This window comes from Hypanus sabinus, chromosome 11 (assembly GCF_030144855.1).
Source record: "Hypanus sabinus isolate sHypSab1 chromosome 11, sHypSab1.hap1, whole genome shotgun sequence".
NCBI classification, from domain to species: Eukaryota; Metazoa; Chordata; class Chondrichthyes; order Myliobatiformes; family Dasyatidae; genus Hypanus; species Hypanus sabinus.
In genome coordinates, this window is record NC_082716.1 from 57616001 (window position 1) to 57636278 (window position 20278).

Sequence of the window (20278 nt, forward strand, 5' to 3'; positions counted from 1 at the left end):
AGTATCACAAACTTGAGAAAGTCTGCAGATGTGTCCAAAGCAACACACACTAAATGCTGGAGGAACTCAGTAGGCCAGGCAGCATCTATGGAAAAGAGCAAACAGTCCATATTTCAGGGCAAGACCCTTCATGAGGACTGGAAATGAAGGGGAGAAGTCAGAGTAAGAAGGTGAGGAAAGGAGGAGTAACTAGCAAATCCTTTCTTATAGGTGTTATGGTCTTTCAACCTAGAATCTCTTACACTGATCTACCAACTGGAAATTTTGAAGTGTAGTTAGATGATTAAAACAGACATGGAGAAGTAAAATAAAATTTTTCCACAAAAACACAAAAGCATATTGGTTATATAAGTGTGGGTCAAAAGGCCACGCTATCCATCACCTGCAAACTAAAAATAATTCACAGCTCTTCCAAACAAAATAACACTTGTAATGAAGATGACTCATCAATATTTAACCCGTAGTGTGCAGCAAAAGGATAGATGGAACACTGATTTTGATAACACAGTGTAATGAATTGCAAGAGAACCATGGAATGTGGGGTTAGTTTAGAGAGTAGAGATACTTTTATTCAAAAACTGCAGCCATGACCTTTTTGAATGGTAAACCAGGCACAAAGGTGGAATGGCCTAGCTCTGGTTTTATTTCTTACGTTTTCATGAACCAAACAGGTTATTAAATGCAAATATATACAATTTGTTGTAAGTTGTAACAGTTAGCACCACACACATAACAAAGATGCTAAACCATATGCAGAATTTTAAAAAAACCACAAAATGCAAAACATTACAATCCTTGATATAAGGGACAATTTTACACTTCCACATTTTCAACTGCAAGCCTCATTTAGTGAAAAAATAAACCTTAGCATGTAAATATTTTCAGCATTAAAATGTATGGAATATTTCATATCTATATATTTCTTTCAAATGGTATAATTTTGCAAAAGGCACATTAATACTAGTATAAATCAATGTATACTTTAAATGGAAAATGCTCCTTTGCTATCTTTTCTATATCGTCATTATTTTGCCCATGTTATGTAAGTGTGATTTGTAATGATTGAAGGAAGAGGAGGATAACAGGGAGTGTTTCACTTCATTAATCACTAACATAGCAATTCAGGTAATGTCATTACATGATTCAATAGGCTAGTCATGGAGACATCATCTCCAACTTCCCAGATAACCTTGACCTATTTATTACTGCAGAAGCAGGTAGAAGATTGCATTTGTTCGCAGATAAGTATAGACAGCAATACCTCATCCACGACTGTCTTCAGTACTGGTGACCCACAGGAATGAGTCCTCTCTTCCCTACTTTACTCCCTATGCACTCATAATTCCATGGCCAGATTCTACAAGTTCACCATAGTAGACCAGATCTCAAATAACAAGTAAACCAGATTCAAGTCCCTACCTTCCCAGTGTAGTCCCAGCAAACACCCAGGTCATTGAAACTAAAGCAGATGAATTTAAAGTGAGAGTTACTTATTGAAGGGATCTGACAGATCAAAACATGGCTCGCACCTGCTTCAGCTGAATCAGTTAAGAAATAGAAAACCTATTAACATGTTGTCATGCAAATGAACTTCCTCTCAATATCAGCAAAACAAGAGCTGGTCACTGCAGGAAGCAGAGTGGAGCATATGTTCCTGTATTTATCAATGAAGATGGTCAAGTTCCTTGCTGTAAATATCACTGTGCTGAACTGCATATACCTGTGTGGACACGCCCCCCCCCCCCCCCCCCCGCGGACTGCTCCAGTGGCTCCTCCTACGGACCCCGGTATAAAGGCGATTGGAGCCGGAGCCCGGCCCTCAGTCTCCAGGATGTAGTGTGGTGGTCAATTGCTGCTTGTTCTTTCTTCCAGCCAATAAAAGCCGATATCTCACCTCACGTCTCAGAGAGTTATTGATGGTGCATCAATCACCAATAATCTGTTGTTGCCCAATCACATAGATGCCATGGGCAAAAAAACACAACACACACATGCACTCTACTTCCTCGGAAAACAAAGGAGATTCAGCATACCCCATTTGCAAATTTCTACAAAAGTACCACGGGGAACATTCTGACTGGTTGCATCACTGCTTTGTATGGAGGTTCCAGTGCATAAAAACTGAGGGTTGTAGACTCAGCCAACTCCACCCTGGGCACAAGCCTTCTCACCAGCAAGGACATCTTCAAAGGGTGGCATCCATCATTAAGGAATTCACAACCTACCCCATTACTGCACTGCACAATCTCTGTAACACTATGTTCTTCCTTCTCTGCTGTTTTTCCCTTGTCCTCAATGTATTTGTGTGTTGAAATGATGCATATGATGACTTGCAAAATATTTTCACTGTATTTCAGTACATGTGAAAATAACAAATTAATTCCAATTCCACACACTGTTACCAGCTTAAAAACTAATCTCCAACTATTCTCTGGATAAAAAATATCCCATTTATTTCAGAAAATAATCTGCTTTCCTGGTTTTATGCACGAAAACAGAGTCCTGTAAAGATTCAATGACTTCCAATATAAATCAATGATTCTTGATTCATGGACTTTGGCTGATTTTTTTTTAATATCTGTAGTCAAGAAACAACAAAGTTAAGTGTGGACCCTTAATGTTTGGAGATCATATCAAGGTTCATGAATTAAACTCATTACCATTATATTGGCACCAAACCTATAAGCCCCTGTACAGTAAGTAAATTGTATCCAGGCTAACACTGAACAAAGCCCTCAAGGTATCAAGTTTAATCAAGGCTCAGAAAAATATGTGCTAAGCTTCTTGAAGGAATAATGATGAATTCAGCATTAAGTAATGGTACATGACATTGGTTAATAGAATGAATATTTTGAATTTATTTATTCTTTGTATAAAAAGATACTGGTGCGTCAATGAGAGCCTCTATTTGTGTATGATGTAAAGTAAAAGTGGTATCAACATTTATTTAATAGGTTGACAGTACAGGATCAGAGTTCTATGCATTCTAATGCACTTACGGAATCATATCAGATTCATCAGAGAACTCACTTTATGCCAATGCAACACTCAAACCATTGAAGTTATCAAGGTATTTTATGACATCAAGGCATTGAATTTAATCTAGAGACCACCTCAGTCCTTTAAAATTTACTCCCTACTTTGTGCTTATACTAATGTCATGCTTCTGAAATTTAAGTGGTTCCCTGTATGTACTTTCTATCTTGGGCATTCTAACCTCGTTGAAATCCCATCTATTTCCAAAACATAATGCCTAAATTTGTGATTTTTAAAGCCATAGAACTTAATTCAATACCTTATCAATAATTACTGATTAATAATTACTAATCTTTTATGGCTTTTTGAACTTATTGCACTGTCTTACAATCCTTTCTAATATTATTAGCTAATCAAATTAATAGGGTGCTAGAATGAAATGCTCAGTACACAAAAGGCCATTATTCATGAACACACACGTCCTGGGTTTGGAATGGATTTAAACAGCACAAAATGATACAATGTAATGAATACATAGTCAAAAATATTAGCCAATTGCAGGCTAACTTTTAAGATGGCTAGATGATATTTGGTCATCAATATTGCTTGCTTTTCAGTGCTTAGAAGTCTGTTTAAAACTGAGGCATATAGGACCTGAGTGCCCTCTGAGGAGGGTGATCTCCATTCAGGCTGAATTTCAACAATGAATTCAGGTAAGATATTGAATAAATTTCTGATGGATTCTGAAACTCCAGAGTTAAACATTTTTCCAGAAGTGGCAGTTCTTGCACAGTGTGTCCTTCTGTGTTACTGTTAGCAATGTCCTCAAATGAAGTCTGTTCCAAGTAACAAAAATCTACTCCTTCATCATTGCCATTGAAAAAGACTTTGCTTTCTTGTTCATGAGATTCAGAGAAACCCTCTGAAGAAATAATGGAACTTGAATTGGCTTCATCAAATTGGATTAACTGCATGAGTGTATGTTTTTGAAATTCCCACAGATTACTAGATTCATTACCAGAACTGTCAGTTTCATTGCCTGAATACACACCTTCGTCAGAATAGCTGCTTATGCACTTGTATTTTGTGCAAAGTGGATCCACTTCCACCTCTATCATAACCTTCGAATATTCAGATTTTGACTGTGCACAAGTAGTTTCCACATTGCCTTCTATTTTGCCATCTGCATCATTACTTTCACTCGGATCCTGAATATCTGATGAATTTGCATTTTGCTTCATTACTACCTCACTTCCAGAATCCACAGCAATTACACTTTTGTCCTCTTTAAATTGTATTACCTCTTCTATGATTGCTGCAGCAAATATTTCTGATTCCACAAGTTGTGGGGAAACAGGTAATACACCTTGACTAGATTTTCCAAATACATTGGCAGCAGCGTCAGACTGCAAAAAGAAAGACAAAATTTAAAATAATTTTAGGATCCTTCTTGAGATTAAAATAAGAAACATCAGCAACAGCCATTTCTGCTAATTATGAAAACACTTGTTGTTTTACAAATAGCAAATAGGAAATAACATTATTTATAAATATTATATTCAATTGTGACAAGTAATATCCGATATTGTACTTTAATCTCTCACTATTTCTGTTCTTGTATTAATCTGCAATTGAAGAACAATAAAGCAAATAATACTGAAATACTATTTTGTAATTGATCAAAACAGTGCATATGATATGATCACAGCTAGGCATGCGCCTCATTTAAAAATTACTTTTATCACTAACTTACATTGTTAATATAGCCACTGGAAAATTAATTGAGTTGCTATTTCAGGAAGCATATTGTCATGGCAAGAGGTGTGTCCTTGGTGATATTTATGTAGGTCCTAAGAGGTATTCCCAGTGTTGTAACAAAACACCATTTTCTTACTTTTGACTCTCCAGTGTCTGGGAATCTGGCCACCAAAAGCAAGCGAAGTGCAATTATCAGAATATCTGCTGATAGTTTTAGGGTGAGTAGTGTTCAATTTGTATAACAAATCATAAATAAAAAAGAAAGAACCATTGCTGATTTTGATTATTCTTTTTGAGCTTCAATTTAATGATCCATGTTTATTTCAGGTAGACAGGTGGGTTGAAGAGCTGAGAGCAACAACAGATTGAAGAGTTTGTTGAATTCATAAGAGATGGCTTTTTAGAGCAGTTTGCCGTTGAACCTAATAGGGGATCAGCTATTCTGGATTGAGTGTAATGTAATGAACTGGAGGCAATTAGGGAGCTTAAGGTAAAAGAGCCCTTAGGAACCAGTGATCACAATATGTTTGATTTCAACTTGAAATCTGATAGGGAGAAAGGAAACACTGGTGTAGCAGTGTATCAGTGGAGTAAGGGAAATTACAGCAGTATGAGAGAGGAGTTGGCCAAAGTAAATTTGAAGGAGCTGCTGGCAGGCATGTCAGCAGAGAAGCAATGGTATGCGTGTCTGGGAAAGATGAGGAAAGTGCAGGACAAGTGTATTCCAAAAATGAAGAAATACTCAAATGGCAAAATAGTTCAAGGTGGCTGACAAGGGAAGTCAAAGTTAATGTAAAAATCAAAGAGAGGGCATACAAGAAAACAAAAATTAGTGGGAAGATAGAGGATTGGGAAGTTTTAAAAAGCCTACATAGAGCAACCAAAAGAATCATTAGAAGAGAAAACATGAAATATGAAACCAAGCTAACAAATAATATCAAAGTGGATAGTAAAAGCATTTTCAAGTATTTTAAAAAATAAAAGAAAGATGAGAGTGGATATAGGACCACTAGAAAATGAGGTAGGAGAAATAATAATGCAGACAAGGAGATAGCAGATGAACTAAATGAGTATTTTGCATCAGTCTTCACTGTGGAAGACATAAGCAGTGTGCCAGATGTTGTAGTGTGTGAAGGAAGAGAAGTGGGTGCAGTTACTATTACACGGGAGAAGGTGCTCAAAAAGCTGAAAGACCTAAAGGTACATAAGTCACCTGGACTGGATGAACTGCACCCTAGGGTTCTGAAAGTGGTAGCGTTAGAGTTTGTGGCAGCATTAGCCACGATCTTTCAAAAACCATTGGACTCTGACATAGTGCCTGAGGACTAGAAAATTGCAAATGACACTCCACTCTTTAAGAAAGGAGGAAGGCAGCAGAAAGGAAATTATAGACTAGTTAGCCTGATCTCAGTGGTTGGGAAGATGTTAAATTCAATTGTCAAGGATGAGGTGATGGAGTACTAGGTGACACAGGACAAGATAGGACAAAGTCAACATGGTTTCCTTCAGGGAAAATCCTGCCTGACAAACCTGTTGGAATTCTTTGAGATTACAAGTAGGATCAATAAAGGGGATGCAATGGATGGTGTATATTTGAACTTTCAGAAGGCCTTTGACAAGGTGCCACACATGAGGCTGATTACCAAGTTAAGAGCCCATGGTATTACAGGAAGATTACTCACATGGTTAGAGCATTGGCTGATTAGAAGAAAGCAGCGAGTGGGAATAAAAGGATCCTTGTCGAGTTGGCTGCCAGTGACTAGAGGTGTTCTGCAGGGGTCAGTGTTGGGACCACTTCTTTTTATGCTATATATAAAGAATTTAGATGATGGGATAGATGGCTTTGCAGATGAGAATGAAGATTGCTGCAGGGGCAGGTAGTGTTGAGGAAACAGGTACCAGGCAGAAGGACCTACACAGATTAGGAGAATGGGCAAGAAAGTGGCAAATTAAATATAAAGTTGGAAAATGCACGGTCATGCACTTTGGTAGTAGAAATAAATGAGCGGACTATTTTCTAAATGGGGAGAAAATCCAAAATTCTGAGATGCAAAGGGACTTAGGAGTCCTTGTGCAGAACACCCTAAAGGTTACCCTGCAAGTTGAATCGGTGGTGAGGAAGGCAAATGCAATGTTAGTATTCATTTCAAGATGACTAGAATACCGGAGCAGTGATGTGATGCTGAGGCTTTATAAGGCACCGGCGAGGCCTCACCTTGAGTATTGTGAACAGTTTTGGGCTCCTCATCTTAGAAAAGATGTGCTGGCATTGGAGAGGGTCCAGAGGAGGTTGACAAGGATGATTCCAGAAATGAAAGGGTTATCATACGAGGAATATTTGATAGCTCTGGTCTGAAGGATGTGGGGGTGGAGGGGGGAAATCTCATTGAAACCTTTTGAATGCTGAAAGGCCTAGATTGAGTAGAAGTGGAAAGGATGTTTCCCATGGTGGGAGAGTCTAGGACAAGAAGGCATAGCCTCAGGATCCAGGAGCATCCATTTAAAACAGAGATCTGGAGAAATTTCTTCAGCCAGAGAATGGTGAATTTGCTGAATTTGTTGCCACATACAGCTGTGGAGGCCAGGTCATTGGGTGTATTTAAGGCAGAAATTGATTGGACGTGGCATCAAAGGTTACAGGGAGAAGGCCAGGAACTGGGGTATTGGAGGGGAAAAAAGGATCAGCCATGATTGAATGGCAGAACAGACTTGATGGGCCAAATGGCCTATTTTCCGCTCCTATATCTTTATGATCTTACAGTCTAAGATCCAGAAATTTAAGGAACTGGATCAATATGTAGTGCTCCAAAGCCAACTGCTCACCAATCTTCACCATGGGAGATGCTAAACACCAAGATATTTGGGAGCAATCTCAATTCTTCCCCTTCACCACACTTCTTTTTGAAGAGTATTGAATTTTCAGTGGTTGTTATAAAGGAATATATATAATCCTCAGCTACTTAACCCTAAATTGCTATTAATTCACGGCCTATCTTCGAAGACAGTCCAAAGTACACTAGACACAATATTTATCATCCGTCATTGAAAGTACTTCCACCTCTGAATCAGAAGGACATGGTTTTATGTTCTATTCTAGAAATCTGAGAATAAAAATCTTTTCTGTCAACCAAGTGCTTCGCTGAGGGAGAAGTACCAAGGTATTAAATGGTGTACACCTCCCTGCCCCCTCGACTGGACTCTTATTATTTCACAAAGAAGTAGATTCTTCCAGTGACCTGGCTAATGCTGAATTCTCAGTCAATATCAGTGAAACAAATTATCTGCTTATATCACATTATCTCTAGGGGGAACCTGCTGAGTATATTTCGTCTCTCACTTGACCATAGTGACTGCATTTCAAAAGTAATTCATCAGTTCTAAAACACAAGAGAACATCTGGAGAATAGGAAAGGAGTGTTATAAATACAATTTAATTGATATTAATCACTTGGAAAGAAAAATTACAAACAAAGAGTGCAATCTGATCTAATTTTATATTAGTGTATCAGCTGAGAATATACTGAACCTGTTTACTCAGTGCTTATTTAATGTAATCCCTCAACCAGATTTTTATTGATTCGGTGTATGATTGTGGTACTTTTAAAAGGCCTTAACTCAACAATAAATTATTTTAATTGCAATCATCCAGTACACAGTACATTAGTCTCTGTATCATAAGCCCATTTGTGTAACATTGTTTATCATCCTATATTCAGTGCAAAAAACATTTACTCACTTCTACACAAACAGTCTTGAATATCCATTACACAATTTATTCACTCAGTAACAGAATCAGGTTTATTATCATTGTCATGTGACATGAAATCTGTTAACTTAGCAGCAGCAGTTCAATGCAATACATAATATAGAAGTGAAAATAATAAAAATAATAATAACAATAAGTAAATCAATTACAGCATGCATATATTGAATAGATTAAAAATGGGCAAAAAACAGAAATACTGTATATTAAAAAAAGTGAGGTAGTGTCCAAGAATTCAATGTCCATTTAGGAATCGGATGGCAGAGGGGAAGAAGCTGTTCCTGAATCACTGAGTGTGTGCCTTCAGGCTTCTGTGCCTCCCACCTGATGGTAACAGTAAGAAAAGGGCAAGCCCTGGGTGCTGGAGGTCCTTAATAATAGACACTGCCTTTCTGAGACACCGCTCCTTGAAGATGTCCTGGGTACCTTGTAGGCTAGCACCCAAGATGAAGCTGACTAGACTTACAACCTTCTGCAGCTTCTTTCAGTCCTGTGCAGTAGCCCCCACCACCCCCCCCCCCCCCGCCCCAACATACCAGATAGTGATGCAGCCTGTCAGAATACTCTCTGCAGTACATCTATAAGTTTTTGAATGTATTTGTTGACATGCCAAGTCTCTTCAAGCTCCTAATGAAGTATAGCGACAACCTTGCCCTCTTTGGGACCAGGTTAGATCCTCAGAAATCTTGACACCCAGGAACTTGAAACTACTCACTGTCTTCACTTCTGATCCCTCTATGAGGATTGGTATGTGTTCCTTCATCTTACCCTTCCTGAAGTCCACAACCAGCTCTTTAGTTTTACTAAAGTTGAGTGCCAGGTTGTTGCTGCAGTACCACTCCAATATTTGGCATATCTCACTCCTGTACGCCCTCTCATTACCACCTAAGACTCTACCAACGATGGTTGTATCGTCAGCAAATTTGATATTTGAGCTATGCCTAGCCACACAGTCATGTGCATATAGAGAGTAGAGCAGTGGGTTGAGCACACGCCCCTGAGGTGTGACAGTGTTGATCGTCAGCGAGGAGGTTACGTTATCACCGATCTGCACAGACCGCAGTTTTCCAGTTAGGAAGTCTCTGTATTCAAACTTGCATGTTTGTTAGTGACAAATTCACAACAAATTTACATGATCATTTAAAAACCCACCTTTTTAAAGTTAATTCCTTGAGCCCACGAGCATTTGTTAGGATTAGGAACTTCTTTCCAGACAAGACTTCTTATTCTAATGGTAAAGAATGTTACTTATTAATTCACCGCATTTCTGAAACAGTTTCATTTAAATGTTTTATTGCAGAGCAAGCACGCACGTAATTTCATCTCTCGGCAGAATAGTACTTTCAGCTGATCTTCAGTTATGTGTACTGTGGTGATTGTTAGCCTTGTGTTCAAGAAAATGCTGGATGCTTTCATCTCAGTTATTAATCTGAAAGCAAGTTATTTCAATGACAAGCCTTGATGCAACTTAGTGGCTCTTCACAATTGTAGAAATATGCTTTGAAAATCCTACTAAAGCCTGCCTTGAACCTAAATAAACCACTTGTTAATGGGTAAGTAATAAATTGAACTTGGAAATCACTCAAAGAAGCAAATGAGTAGCCACAATAAAGGTAAAGAAATACATAAATATACAGGGCTTTACACCCGAGGAAAAATAACTGAACAGAACTAACAAAAAATCCTCTTCATCCATTATTTTAATCACTTGAAGTATTCTTTAAGTTATAAGAAAGTACCAACTAAAATTATAATGGAAGTGCTATAATACTGTTCTGCACTGCTATCATTTTACTTTGTACTACCTCAGTGCACTGTTGTAATGAACTATCTGTACAATCGTATGCAAGACAGGTTTTTCACTGTGACAATACATGTGACAATAATAAACCAATTTACCAGTAAAGAAACTTTTAAAAATACAGCAGAATTACTGGATAATTAATATACTGAAATGAGAACTTCCATTAACTAGGATGAAATTATTGATCTATTGCTGTAAAATTAAAGATATGGAATCTAAAATCTAAATTTTATTTGGTAGAAACATTCTATCAGAAGGGATTTATTGAAATGATTCAATACTGCATTAACCATACACGTGATATTACTTTGCTTAATTCAAGCAATCTACAAACAAATGGTCATTAATACAAAATAATGTTAGCAGTTGTAGACCAAAAAAAAAGTCTTTGGCAATAATGAGCAAATACTTCGCCGAAGAACATGAATACCTTCCTGGCATCAGGGGGAATAACAAATTGCTTTCTTTTGGACAAACATTAAAATGTTCATCTGCTTTAAGTCCTCTTCGAGACACTGAAGGATATGACGTTACCACCGTTACAGTTATTATGTGACATTGATTTTATGCCTTCACAGCTAACACATTTTTTAAAAATTAGGTTTAATTAATACTAATTGATTGGTTGTATTCAGTTGTGGACACATGCCATGTTATTACATAACAGTCCTTGTAACTCAGCAAATAAAATAAACCTGCTTTTCCCTTGTTATTAAATTAACTGAAAAACACTGACCATTAGTATGGAATTAATTCACTAAGCAGAACTGGGGACCTGGGGTAAGTAAAAGGAAGGTGAGAGAGGTAAAAGAGCAGAATGGGGAATAGAGGAAAAGGAGGAATTGGGGAAACTTTTTACCAGTAGGAAAAATTGATATTCATGCCATCAGGTCAAAGGCTACCCAGATGGAATACAACATAATATAACTTAAAGAAGGGTTTATTTGTAATAACAGTCTTTGGGTTTCAGGTTATCCTTATAATGTGTTTTTTTTTTGGCTGGTGAAAAAAAACACTTCAGTACTTTATGAAATAATTAAAATGATTCCATCTACTTATACATTACAACCTGAGCGCTTGGTTTACTTCTTTTTTGTCACTATTATGATTATTTTAAAAGATAAAACTCTGCAGCACAGAAACAGTCCTTCTGGTCCACATGACTCCATGCTGACCACCAAGCATCCATTAACAACGATCCCAATTTATCCTTCCACCAAATCCCTCAGATATCCCCACTCTACCACTCTCTTAAATTACAGTAGCTAATTAACCCTCTCCTTCAAAGGAATCCAGAGCAGACTGGGAAACCCATACAGTCAAAGGGGAAACATACAAACTGTGATGAACTACATATACCTGTCTGGGCCCTGCCCTCAGTCTCCAGGATGTAGTGTGGTGGTCAACTGCTGCTTGTTCTTTCTTCCAGCCAATAAAAGCCGATATCTCACCTCACGTCTCGGAGAGTTATTGATGGTGCATCACAAACTCTACATAGACATGGCCTGAGGCCAGGATTGAACCCATCATGCAGCACCTCCACCAGCTTTTTCACTGTGCCTTTTACATCCTTTGACAGGATTGACTACACCAACCTCCCCCAATATACCTCTTCACTTCAAGTCAAGTCAAGTCAACTTTTATTGTCATTTCGACCATAACATACAGTGCATAGTGAAAATGAGACAAAGTTTTTCAGGACCATGGTGTTACATGACGCAGTACAAAAACTAGACTGAACTACGTAATTAAAAAAAACAGAGAAAGCTACTCTAGATTAAATAACCTACACTGGACTGCAAAAAGTGCACAAAGAACAGTGCAGACATTACAATAAATAATAATCAGGACAGTAGGGCAAGGTGTCAGTCCAGGCTTCGGGTATTGGGGAGTCTGATAGCGTGGGGGAAGAAACTGTTACATAGTCTGGTCGTGACAGCCCGAATGCTTTGGAGCCTTTTCCCAGAAGGCAGGAGAGAGAAGAGATTGTATGAGGGGTGCATGGGGTCCTTCATAATGCTGTTTCCTTTACAGATGCAGCATGTCATGTAAATGTCCGTGATGGCAGGAAGAGAGATCCCGATGATCTTCTCAGCTGACCTCACTATCCACTGCAGGGTCTTGCAATCCAAGATGGTGCAATTTCCGAAGCAGGCAGTGATGCAGCTGCTCAGGATGCTCTCAATATAACCCCTGTAGAATGTGATGAGGATGGGGGCTGGGAGATGGACTTTCCTCAGCCTTCGCAAAAAGCAGAGACGCTGCTGGGCTTTCTTTGCTATGGAGCTGGTGTTAAGGGACCAGGTGAGATTCTCCGTCAGGTTGACACCAAGAAATTTGGTGCTCTTTACGATCTCTACGGAGGAGCCGTCGATGTTCAGTGGGGAGTGGTCACTCCGTGCCCTCCTGAAGTCAACAACCATCTCTTTTGTTTTGTTCACGTTCAGAGACAGGTTGGGTTAATCCAGACACATCTGGTCCTATCCATATTTATCCAGTTGCAGCCAGAGAATCAACTGCAAGGATTTTTTTTCTGCTCTGACATTTATCTCCAATGTCCTTCAAGGATTGTCATCTACCTGATATCCTTGGAAATATGATCTAAAAGGTAACTATTACTTTCATGTCACCTTTGCTCTGCACAACAGAACCAATTTTAGGACCAAATTTTCACTTTCCTTGTGATCACACGGTCTTTCAATTTACTGAACAATTTGCCATGTTTGAATTTATCAAATGCCTTGTCTTATCTGTCACAACTCAACCTTGTTGCCAACTCCCTTCATTATTCTATCAACTCTGACATGTCCAATAGCATTAGAGGATGAGGAAAAATCTCCTAGCTATTCCCTACAAAATTAGGAGGTTAAAGTCTCTGTGGCCTCTTTATTCTTTATTCCTGTCACCAGCAAGGCAGTTAGTAAAATATGACCTCGAGAGGATCTTTGAACCATGTAACTGAACATTACAAAGTCCAACAGCTTTTAGCTCTGCAACATTACCAGGCTCTGCTCTTGCCTTAGCTACTGAAATTCTCTCCTTTGCCTCTTTAAAACTCGGCTTGACTTTCCTACATGTTCCTGACCAACCTCTCAGTTTGCATTTTAACTTCTAATCCAAGACTCCTGTGCTCTTTGATGTTTAAGTGGTATCTCTGTTATAATTCTCAACCTTATTTTAAATTACTTCACATCTCAATAATCTCTACCTCTTATTCCCTCCAGGTCTACAACATGTATTCACATTCTCAAATTCTGCTAATGCACATCACCAAGTTCACAGGCATTGCCGCTTCAGTCATCCAGATCCCAACCTCTAAAATACTTTCCAACATCTCAACTCCACTTTCCTCCATGAAGAAACCTATTAACACCTATCACTTAGACAAGTGCATCTAATGTATCCCAGACTCTTAAAAGTGGAGCAAATAGCAGCGAATCTGACCATTTAACAAACCTCTAGTCAGAGGCATGCCGCCAAATGACTGGAAAACTGTTAATGTCGTACAGCTGTTAAAACATAAAAATGATAGAATGAGAAATCATAGCCTGACATCTGTGGAAAAAAAATTATTGGAAGAAGTTTTTGGGTCAAATTGTTCATGATGTGTCATATTTGACCTCAAAATAAACTTTGTACACATAAGTGTATCATAAGTAGAATGACTCAAGCATCTTCTGATTTGGCCCGTGCCTGAGCTTACGACTATTATTTTCCATAGCACCTTTGGCACATTATTTGGAAAAACGCAAGTTCATCAAGAACAGTCAGCATAGAGTTGAAAAAAAGTTATGTCTGAATTAAAAATAGTTTTTTTTTGAGAGGTTCACAGTGAGTGATGATTAGACCATAGGATTCCAAGGAAAGTGGTAAGATGAATTCAAAGTGGTCTTAAGTGGTGGAGAGCAAACGGTAAAGCTCAGTGAGAGTTTTCACAAGAGGTAAGTATAAAGGTATTGCAACACCGTTTTCCTATGTGATTCAGATTAAATGCTGAACCATGATTAAAAGGGTATGATGATACCAACATTACGAGTGTGATAGACAATGAGGAACAGAGCTGTAGATTGCAGAAAGACAGTAATAGACAAGTAACAGAATAGATAAATAATCAGGTTTATAATCACTAACATAGGTCATGAAATTTGTTGTTAGTGGCGTCACAACATATGAAAAGTTCACAACATATGAAAATGACTAAGTTAAAATAAAGCGCAAAAGAGGAATAGTGAGGAATGGTTCATGGTTAATTCATGAATCATTCAGAAATTGAAAAGGAGTGCAAATGGAATTCAGCTCTGGGAAGTGTGAGGCAAAATGTTTGGAAAAGGCAAGCAAGGCATTTGAATGCATAATAGAGTACAAACAGTAGAGGAACAGAGGGGTTTGGATTGTACGCTCACAACTTTCTCAAGATAATAGGTCAGGTGGCTGTGATAGTTAGGAAGCTATTAGTATCTGAAATATAGAATAAAAGAGCAAATGGAGTATAATGTGGGAGAGTTGAGAAGGTACTGGTGTCCATTTGGTCAAGAAAACTAAGAAAGCATGTTATCTTGCCGGTGAGAGTTTTCAGAGTTTTGTGATGCCAAGGGACGGGGATGTCCTGCTACAGGAATAGGGAGTAATTGGAAAGGTAATAATGGTATTGTCCATTGGTTGAAAACCTGAATACAAAAGTAAGAATGTTATCCATAATGCAGGACATTGACAAGACAATATATCTGGAATATTAAGTATAGTTTTGGTTTTGTTATTTATGGATAAGACATTAATGCACTCAATACCTCCTTGTGAAACTGGATACTGGATTTCCTCACCTGCAGACCCATTTAGTTCAGATTGGCAATAACAATTTCTCTACGACCTCCATCAGCAGAAGTGTACCACAAGGTCATGTGCTTACCCTCTGCTCTACTTGCTTTACACTTATGATTATGTGGCTAAGCAGTGTTCCAATGCCACATTCCAGTTTGTTGATGACACTGCTGTTGTGGGCCAAATCAAAGTTGGTGATGAATCAGCATACTGCAGGGAGATTGAAATTCTGGCTGAGTGGTGTCATAATAACAACTTCTCACTCAATGTCAGCAAGACCAAGGAGCTGATTATTGACTTCAGGAGTGGGAAACCAGAGGTCCTCATTGGAGGATCTGAGATGGAGTGGGTTAGCAACTTTAAATTCCTGGGTGTTACTATTTCAGAAGACCTGTCCTGGACCCTGCAAGTATGTGCAATCATGAAGAAAGCATGGCAGCCACTCGACTTGCTCAAGAGTTTGTGAAGATTCAACATGACATCTAAAATGTTCACAAACTTCTGTAGGTATGTAGTGGAGAGTGTATTGATTGGCTGCATCACAGCCTGGTATGGAAACACCAATGTCTTTGAACGGAAAACCCTACAGAAAGTGGTGGATTTGCCCCAGTCCATATGAGTAAGCCCTCCCAACCATTGAGCATATCTACATAAAAAATGCTGCTGTTGGAAAGCAGCATCCAGCATCAGAGATCCCCACCATCCAGGTCATGCTCTCTTCTTGCTGCTGCAATCAGATAGAAGAGCCTGAGGACTCTCACCACCAGGCTCAGAACAGTTACTACCCCTCAACCATCAGGCTCTTGAAAAAATGGAGATAACTACACACATCTTCACTTGCCCCCATCATTGCAATGTTCCTTCAACCAATAATCTCACTTTCAAGAAAACATTATCTCATCATCTCATGTTCTCGTTACTTTTTGCTATTTAGTATTTATAATTGTATTTGCACAGTTTGTTGTCTTCTACACTCTGGTTGATTTTTCATTGATCCTGTTATAGTTACTATTCTGTAGATTTGCTGTGTATGCTCACAGGAAATTGAATCTCAGGGTTGAAATTGGTGGCATATGTGTACTTTAATAATAAATTTACTTTGAAGTTTAAAGTAGTTCTGAGAAGGTTTAATAGTGTAATGTTTAGAATCAGTATCAGAATCAGGTTTAATATCACAGGCATATGTCATGAAATTTGTTGTTTTTTGTGACAACAGTACATTGCAATACATAATATTTTTATATATTAAAATAAATTAAATAAGCTGTGCATAAAAGAGAGCAAAAAAAAGTGAGGCCGTATTCACGGGTTCAATGTCCATTCAGAAGTCTGAGGGCAGAGGGGAAGAAGTTGTTCCTGAAGCAGGGTTTGAGGGTCAGCACAACATTGTGGGCCGAAGGGCCTGTAATGTGCTGTACTATTCTACATAAAAAACAATGAGCATATATTTTCAGGCTCCTGTACCTCTTCCTTGATGATAGCAATGAAAAGAGAGCATGTCCTGGGTGATGGGGGTCTTAAATGATGGATGTCACTTTCCTCAGTTTGCAGGTGTACTTGATGCTGGGGAGGCTAGTGCCCATGATGGACATGGGTGAGTTTACAAATTTCTGTAGTTTTCTCTGATCCTTTAGAACAGGCAAGTTGCCTTTTAAGGAAAGGATGGGCTAATGAGAGGGGGCATGATAGCAACATACCCTATAAGACTTATATGGTGAATGCGAAAAGATGTTTTTTTTCTCTTGTGAGAGAATTTAGAATTGGGGTTGTTGTTTAACAATAAAGACTTACTCATTTAGGACAGAGAAGAAGTGTTCTTTTTCCCTCCGAGGATTATGAATCTTTAAAATTCTCATAAAGGAGGTAATGCCAATCACCTGGTATTTTTAAGGCAGAAATAGATGGATGCACGACAAGCAGGAAAGTGAAGGGTTATTGCACATCAGCGAATAAAGAATTGAGATCAGTCATGATGTTATTAAATCAGTCTGCATGATTCAAGGGTCAAAAGGCCTCCTCCTGCTCCTGATGCATACAAGTGTTTGTGCACAAGAGCACAATTCTGGTTATGACTCTTTAGGAATGATATACTAGCTGGATTCACCAGAATGTTACCATGGTTATAAGAAGGGGGTCACATAAAATGGAACATTGTTGATCAACTCAATGTTTAGGATTTTGAAAAGACTTGTTAGAGTAGATGGAAGAGAACATTTCTCAATGGATAAGGGTACAGAAAGCACAGGCCCATACATGAAAATCAGAGCCACACCTTTCAGGAGGGAAATTAAGAAACTTTTCCTAAAGCAGAGGGCGTTGGAAGTGATCAACTCTTTTGCACAGAAAGTTGTTGATGCTAGCTCAGTAATTTTCAATCTGAATGCAATAGGATTTTTATTAAACTGGGAATACAAAGTGATGGTGAACTATTATGGGTGTAACCCTTACTGATATCAAGGACATTTTCAAGAGATGGTGCCTCAAGGCGGCACACGTGGTGTTAATAAGGACACTCACCATAAAGGGCCTGCCCTCTTCCCATTGGTACCATGAAGGAGGAAATACATGAACCTGAAGAATCATACGCATCGATTCAGGAACAGCATCGTCCCCTCCGCCATCAGATTTCTGAACAGTCCATGAAACCGAAGAACAGCACTATTCCTTTTTTCCCCACTAATAATGTAATTTATAGTAATTTTATATCTTTACACTGTACTTCTGCCACTACACAACAAATTTCATCATAAAGTCAGTGATAATATATCAGATTCTGAATTCTGATGGAGTTTTGACATGATTCAGATCAGTCTTGATCTTATTGAATTCATAGGAACAGCTGCAAAGTTCAAAGTATATATACTGTGTGTCACTATATACCACCCTGAGATTCATTTTCTTGCAGGCATACACAGTAAATCCAAGAAACACAATCAAATCAGTGAAACCCACCTGCAACAGGATGGACAAACAACCAGTGTGCAAAAGACAACAAATTGCAAATACAGAAAGAAAGAAATAATAATGATAAATAAATAAGCAATAAATATCAAGAAAATGATATAAAGAGGCCTTGAAAGTGAGTCCAGAGATTATGGGAACAGTTCAGTGATGGGGTGAGTGAAGTTGAGTGAAGTGATCACCTCTGGCTCAAGAGCCTGATAACCGGGGGATAATAACTGTTGCTGGAACTAGTGATGTGGGTCCTGAGGTTCCTGTTCCTCCAGCAGCAAAGTAGAGAGCATGATGTACAAAAAAACTGGATGAACTCAGCAGGTCAGGCAGCATCCATTGAAAGAAGCAGTCAATGTTTCGGGTCGAGACCCTTTGTCAGGACGAAAGAAGGAGGGGGCAGGGGCCCTATAAAGAAGGAGGGGGCAGGGGCCCTATAAAGAAGGTGGGGGGAGGGTGGAAAACTAATCAGAGGAAAGATCAAGAGGTGGGGGAGGGGAAGCAGGGAGGGATAGGCAGGAGAGGTGAAAGAATCTAAGGGGAAAGCACTATGAGTAGTACAAGAAGGCAGAGTCATGAAAGGTGATAGGCAGCTAGAAGAGGAGACAGAGTGAAGGTGGGATGGGGAAGGGAGAGGGAGGGAATTACTGTAAGTTGGAGAATTCGATGTTCATACCAAGGGGCTGGTGACTACCCAGATGGTATATGAGATGTTGTTCCTCCAACCGAAGATTGGCCTCATCATGGCAGTAGAGGAGGCCATGTATGGACATATCCGAATGGGAATGTGAAAGAGAGTTTAAGTGGGTAGCAACCGGGAGATCCTGTCTGTTGTGGCAGACGGAGTGGAGGTGCTCGATGAAGCGGTCTCCCAATCTGCGTTGGGTCTTGCCAATGTAGAGGAGGCCGTACTGGGAGCACCGGATGCAATAGATTACTCCAACAGACTCACAAGTGAAGTGTTGCCTCACCTGGAAGGACTGTTTGGGGCCCTGAATGGTGGTAAGAGATGAGGTGTAGGGACAGGTGTAGCACTTACGCTTGCAGGGATAAATGCCAGGTGGAAGATCTGTGGGGAGGGACCTGTGGACCAGGCAGTCGCAGAGGGAACGATCCCTGCGAAAAGCAGAGAGGGGTAGAGAGGGAATGATGTCCTTAGTAGTGGGGTGGTACATGGCCTCCTCTACTGCCATGATGAGGCCAAACTTCAGTTGGAGGAACAACATCTCATATACCGTCTGGGTAGTCTCCAGCCCTTTGGTATGAACATCGAATTCTCCAACTTCCGGTAATTCCCTCCTTCTCCCTTCCCCCATCCCACCTTCACTCTGTCTCTTCTTCTAGCTGCCTATCACCTCTCATGACTCTGCCTTCTTCTACTACCCATAGTACTTTCCCCTTAGATTCCTTCTTCACCTCTCCTGCCTATATCCATCTCTGCTTCCCATCCCCCACCCCTTGATTGGTTTTCCACCCTCCCCCCACCCTCTTTATAGGGCCCCTGCCCCCTCCTTCTTTAGTCCTGACGAAGGGTCTCGACCCGAAATGTTGACTGCTTCTTTCAATGGATGCTGCCCGACTTGCTGAGTTCATCCAGTTTGTTAGTACGCCTTGATTTGACCACAGCATCAGCAGTGTACTTTGTGTTTAAGAAGAGAGCGTGGCCTGGATGGCGGGATTCCTAGATGATGGATGTTGCTTTCCTGCAACAGTTCTCCGTGTAAATGTGCTCAGTGGTGAGGAGGAATTTCCTCAGGATGGACTGGGCCGCATCCACTACTTTTTATAGGACTTTCCATTGAAGGGCATTGGTGTTTCCATACTGGGCCGTGATGCCAATATACTTTTCACCATCCACCTTTCGAAATTTGTCAGAGTTTTAGATGTCATGCCGAATCTTCGCAAACTTTTAAGAAGTAGAGGCACTGCTGTGCTTTTACTGCAATGGCACTTATGTGCTGGACTAATGGCACATCCTCTGAAATGACATCTCCAAGGAATATAAAATTGTTGACCCTCTCTACCTTTGATCCCCGATGAGGACTGGCTCATGGACCTCTGGTCTCCTCCTCCTGAAGTCAATAATCAGCTCTTTGGTATTGCTGACATTGAGTCAGAGGTTGTTTTGGCACCACTCAGACAGATTTTCAATCTCCCACTTACATGCTAATTTGTCACCATTTTTGTTTCATCAGTGCTGTTGCCAG

The 20278-nt window shown here is 39.6% G+C and overlaps 1 protein-coding gene across 1 annotated transcript in view; it reads right to left on the minus strand.

The window, feature by feature from the left end:
• Positions 1 to 1766: 1766 nt before the first annotated feature.
• lepr (leptin receptor) overlaps positions 1767 to 20278 on the minus strand; it is a 127761-nt gene continuing 109249 nt past the window's right edge. Inside the window, exons 18-19 of the mRNA XM_059984384.1 lie at positions 9650 to 9725; positions 1767 to 4382 (exon numbers count right to left, since the gene is read on the minus strand). Coding sequence (XP_059840367.1) covers positions 3609 to 4382; positions 9650 to 9725 — 850 coding nt within the window. The 3' untranslated portion in view covers positions 1767 to 3608. The remainder of the gene's footprint in view (positions 4383 to 9649; positions 9726 to 20278) is intronic.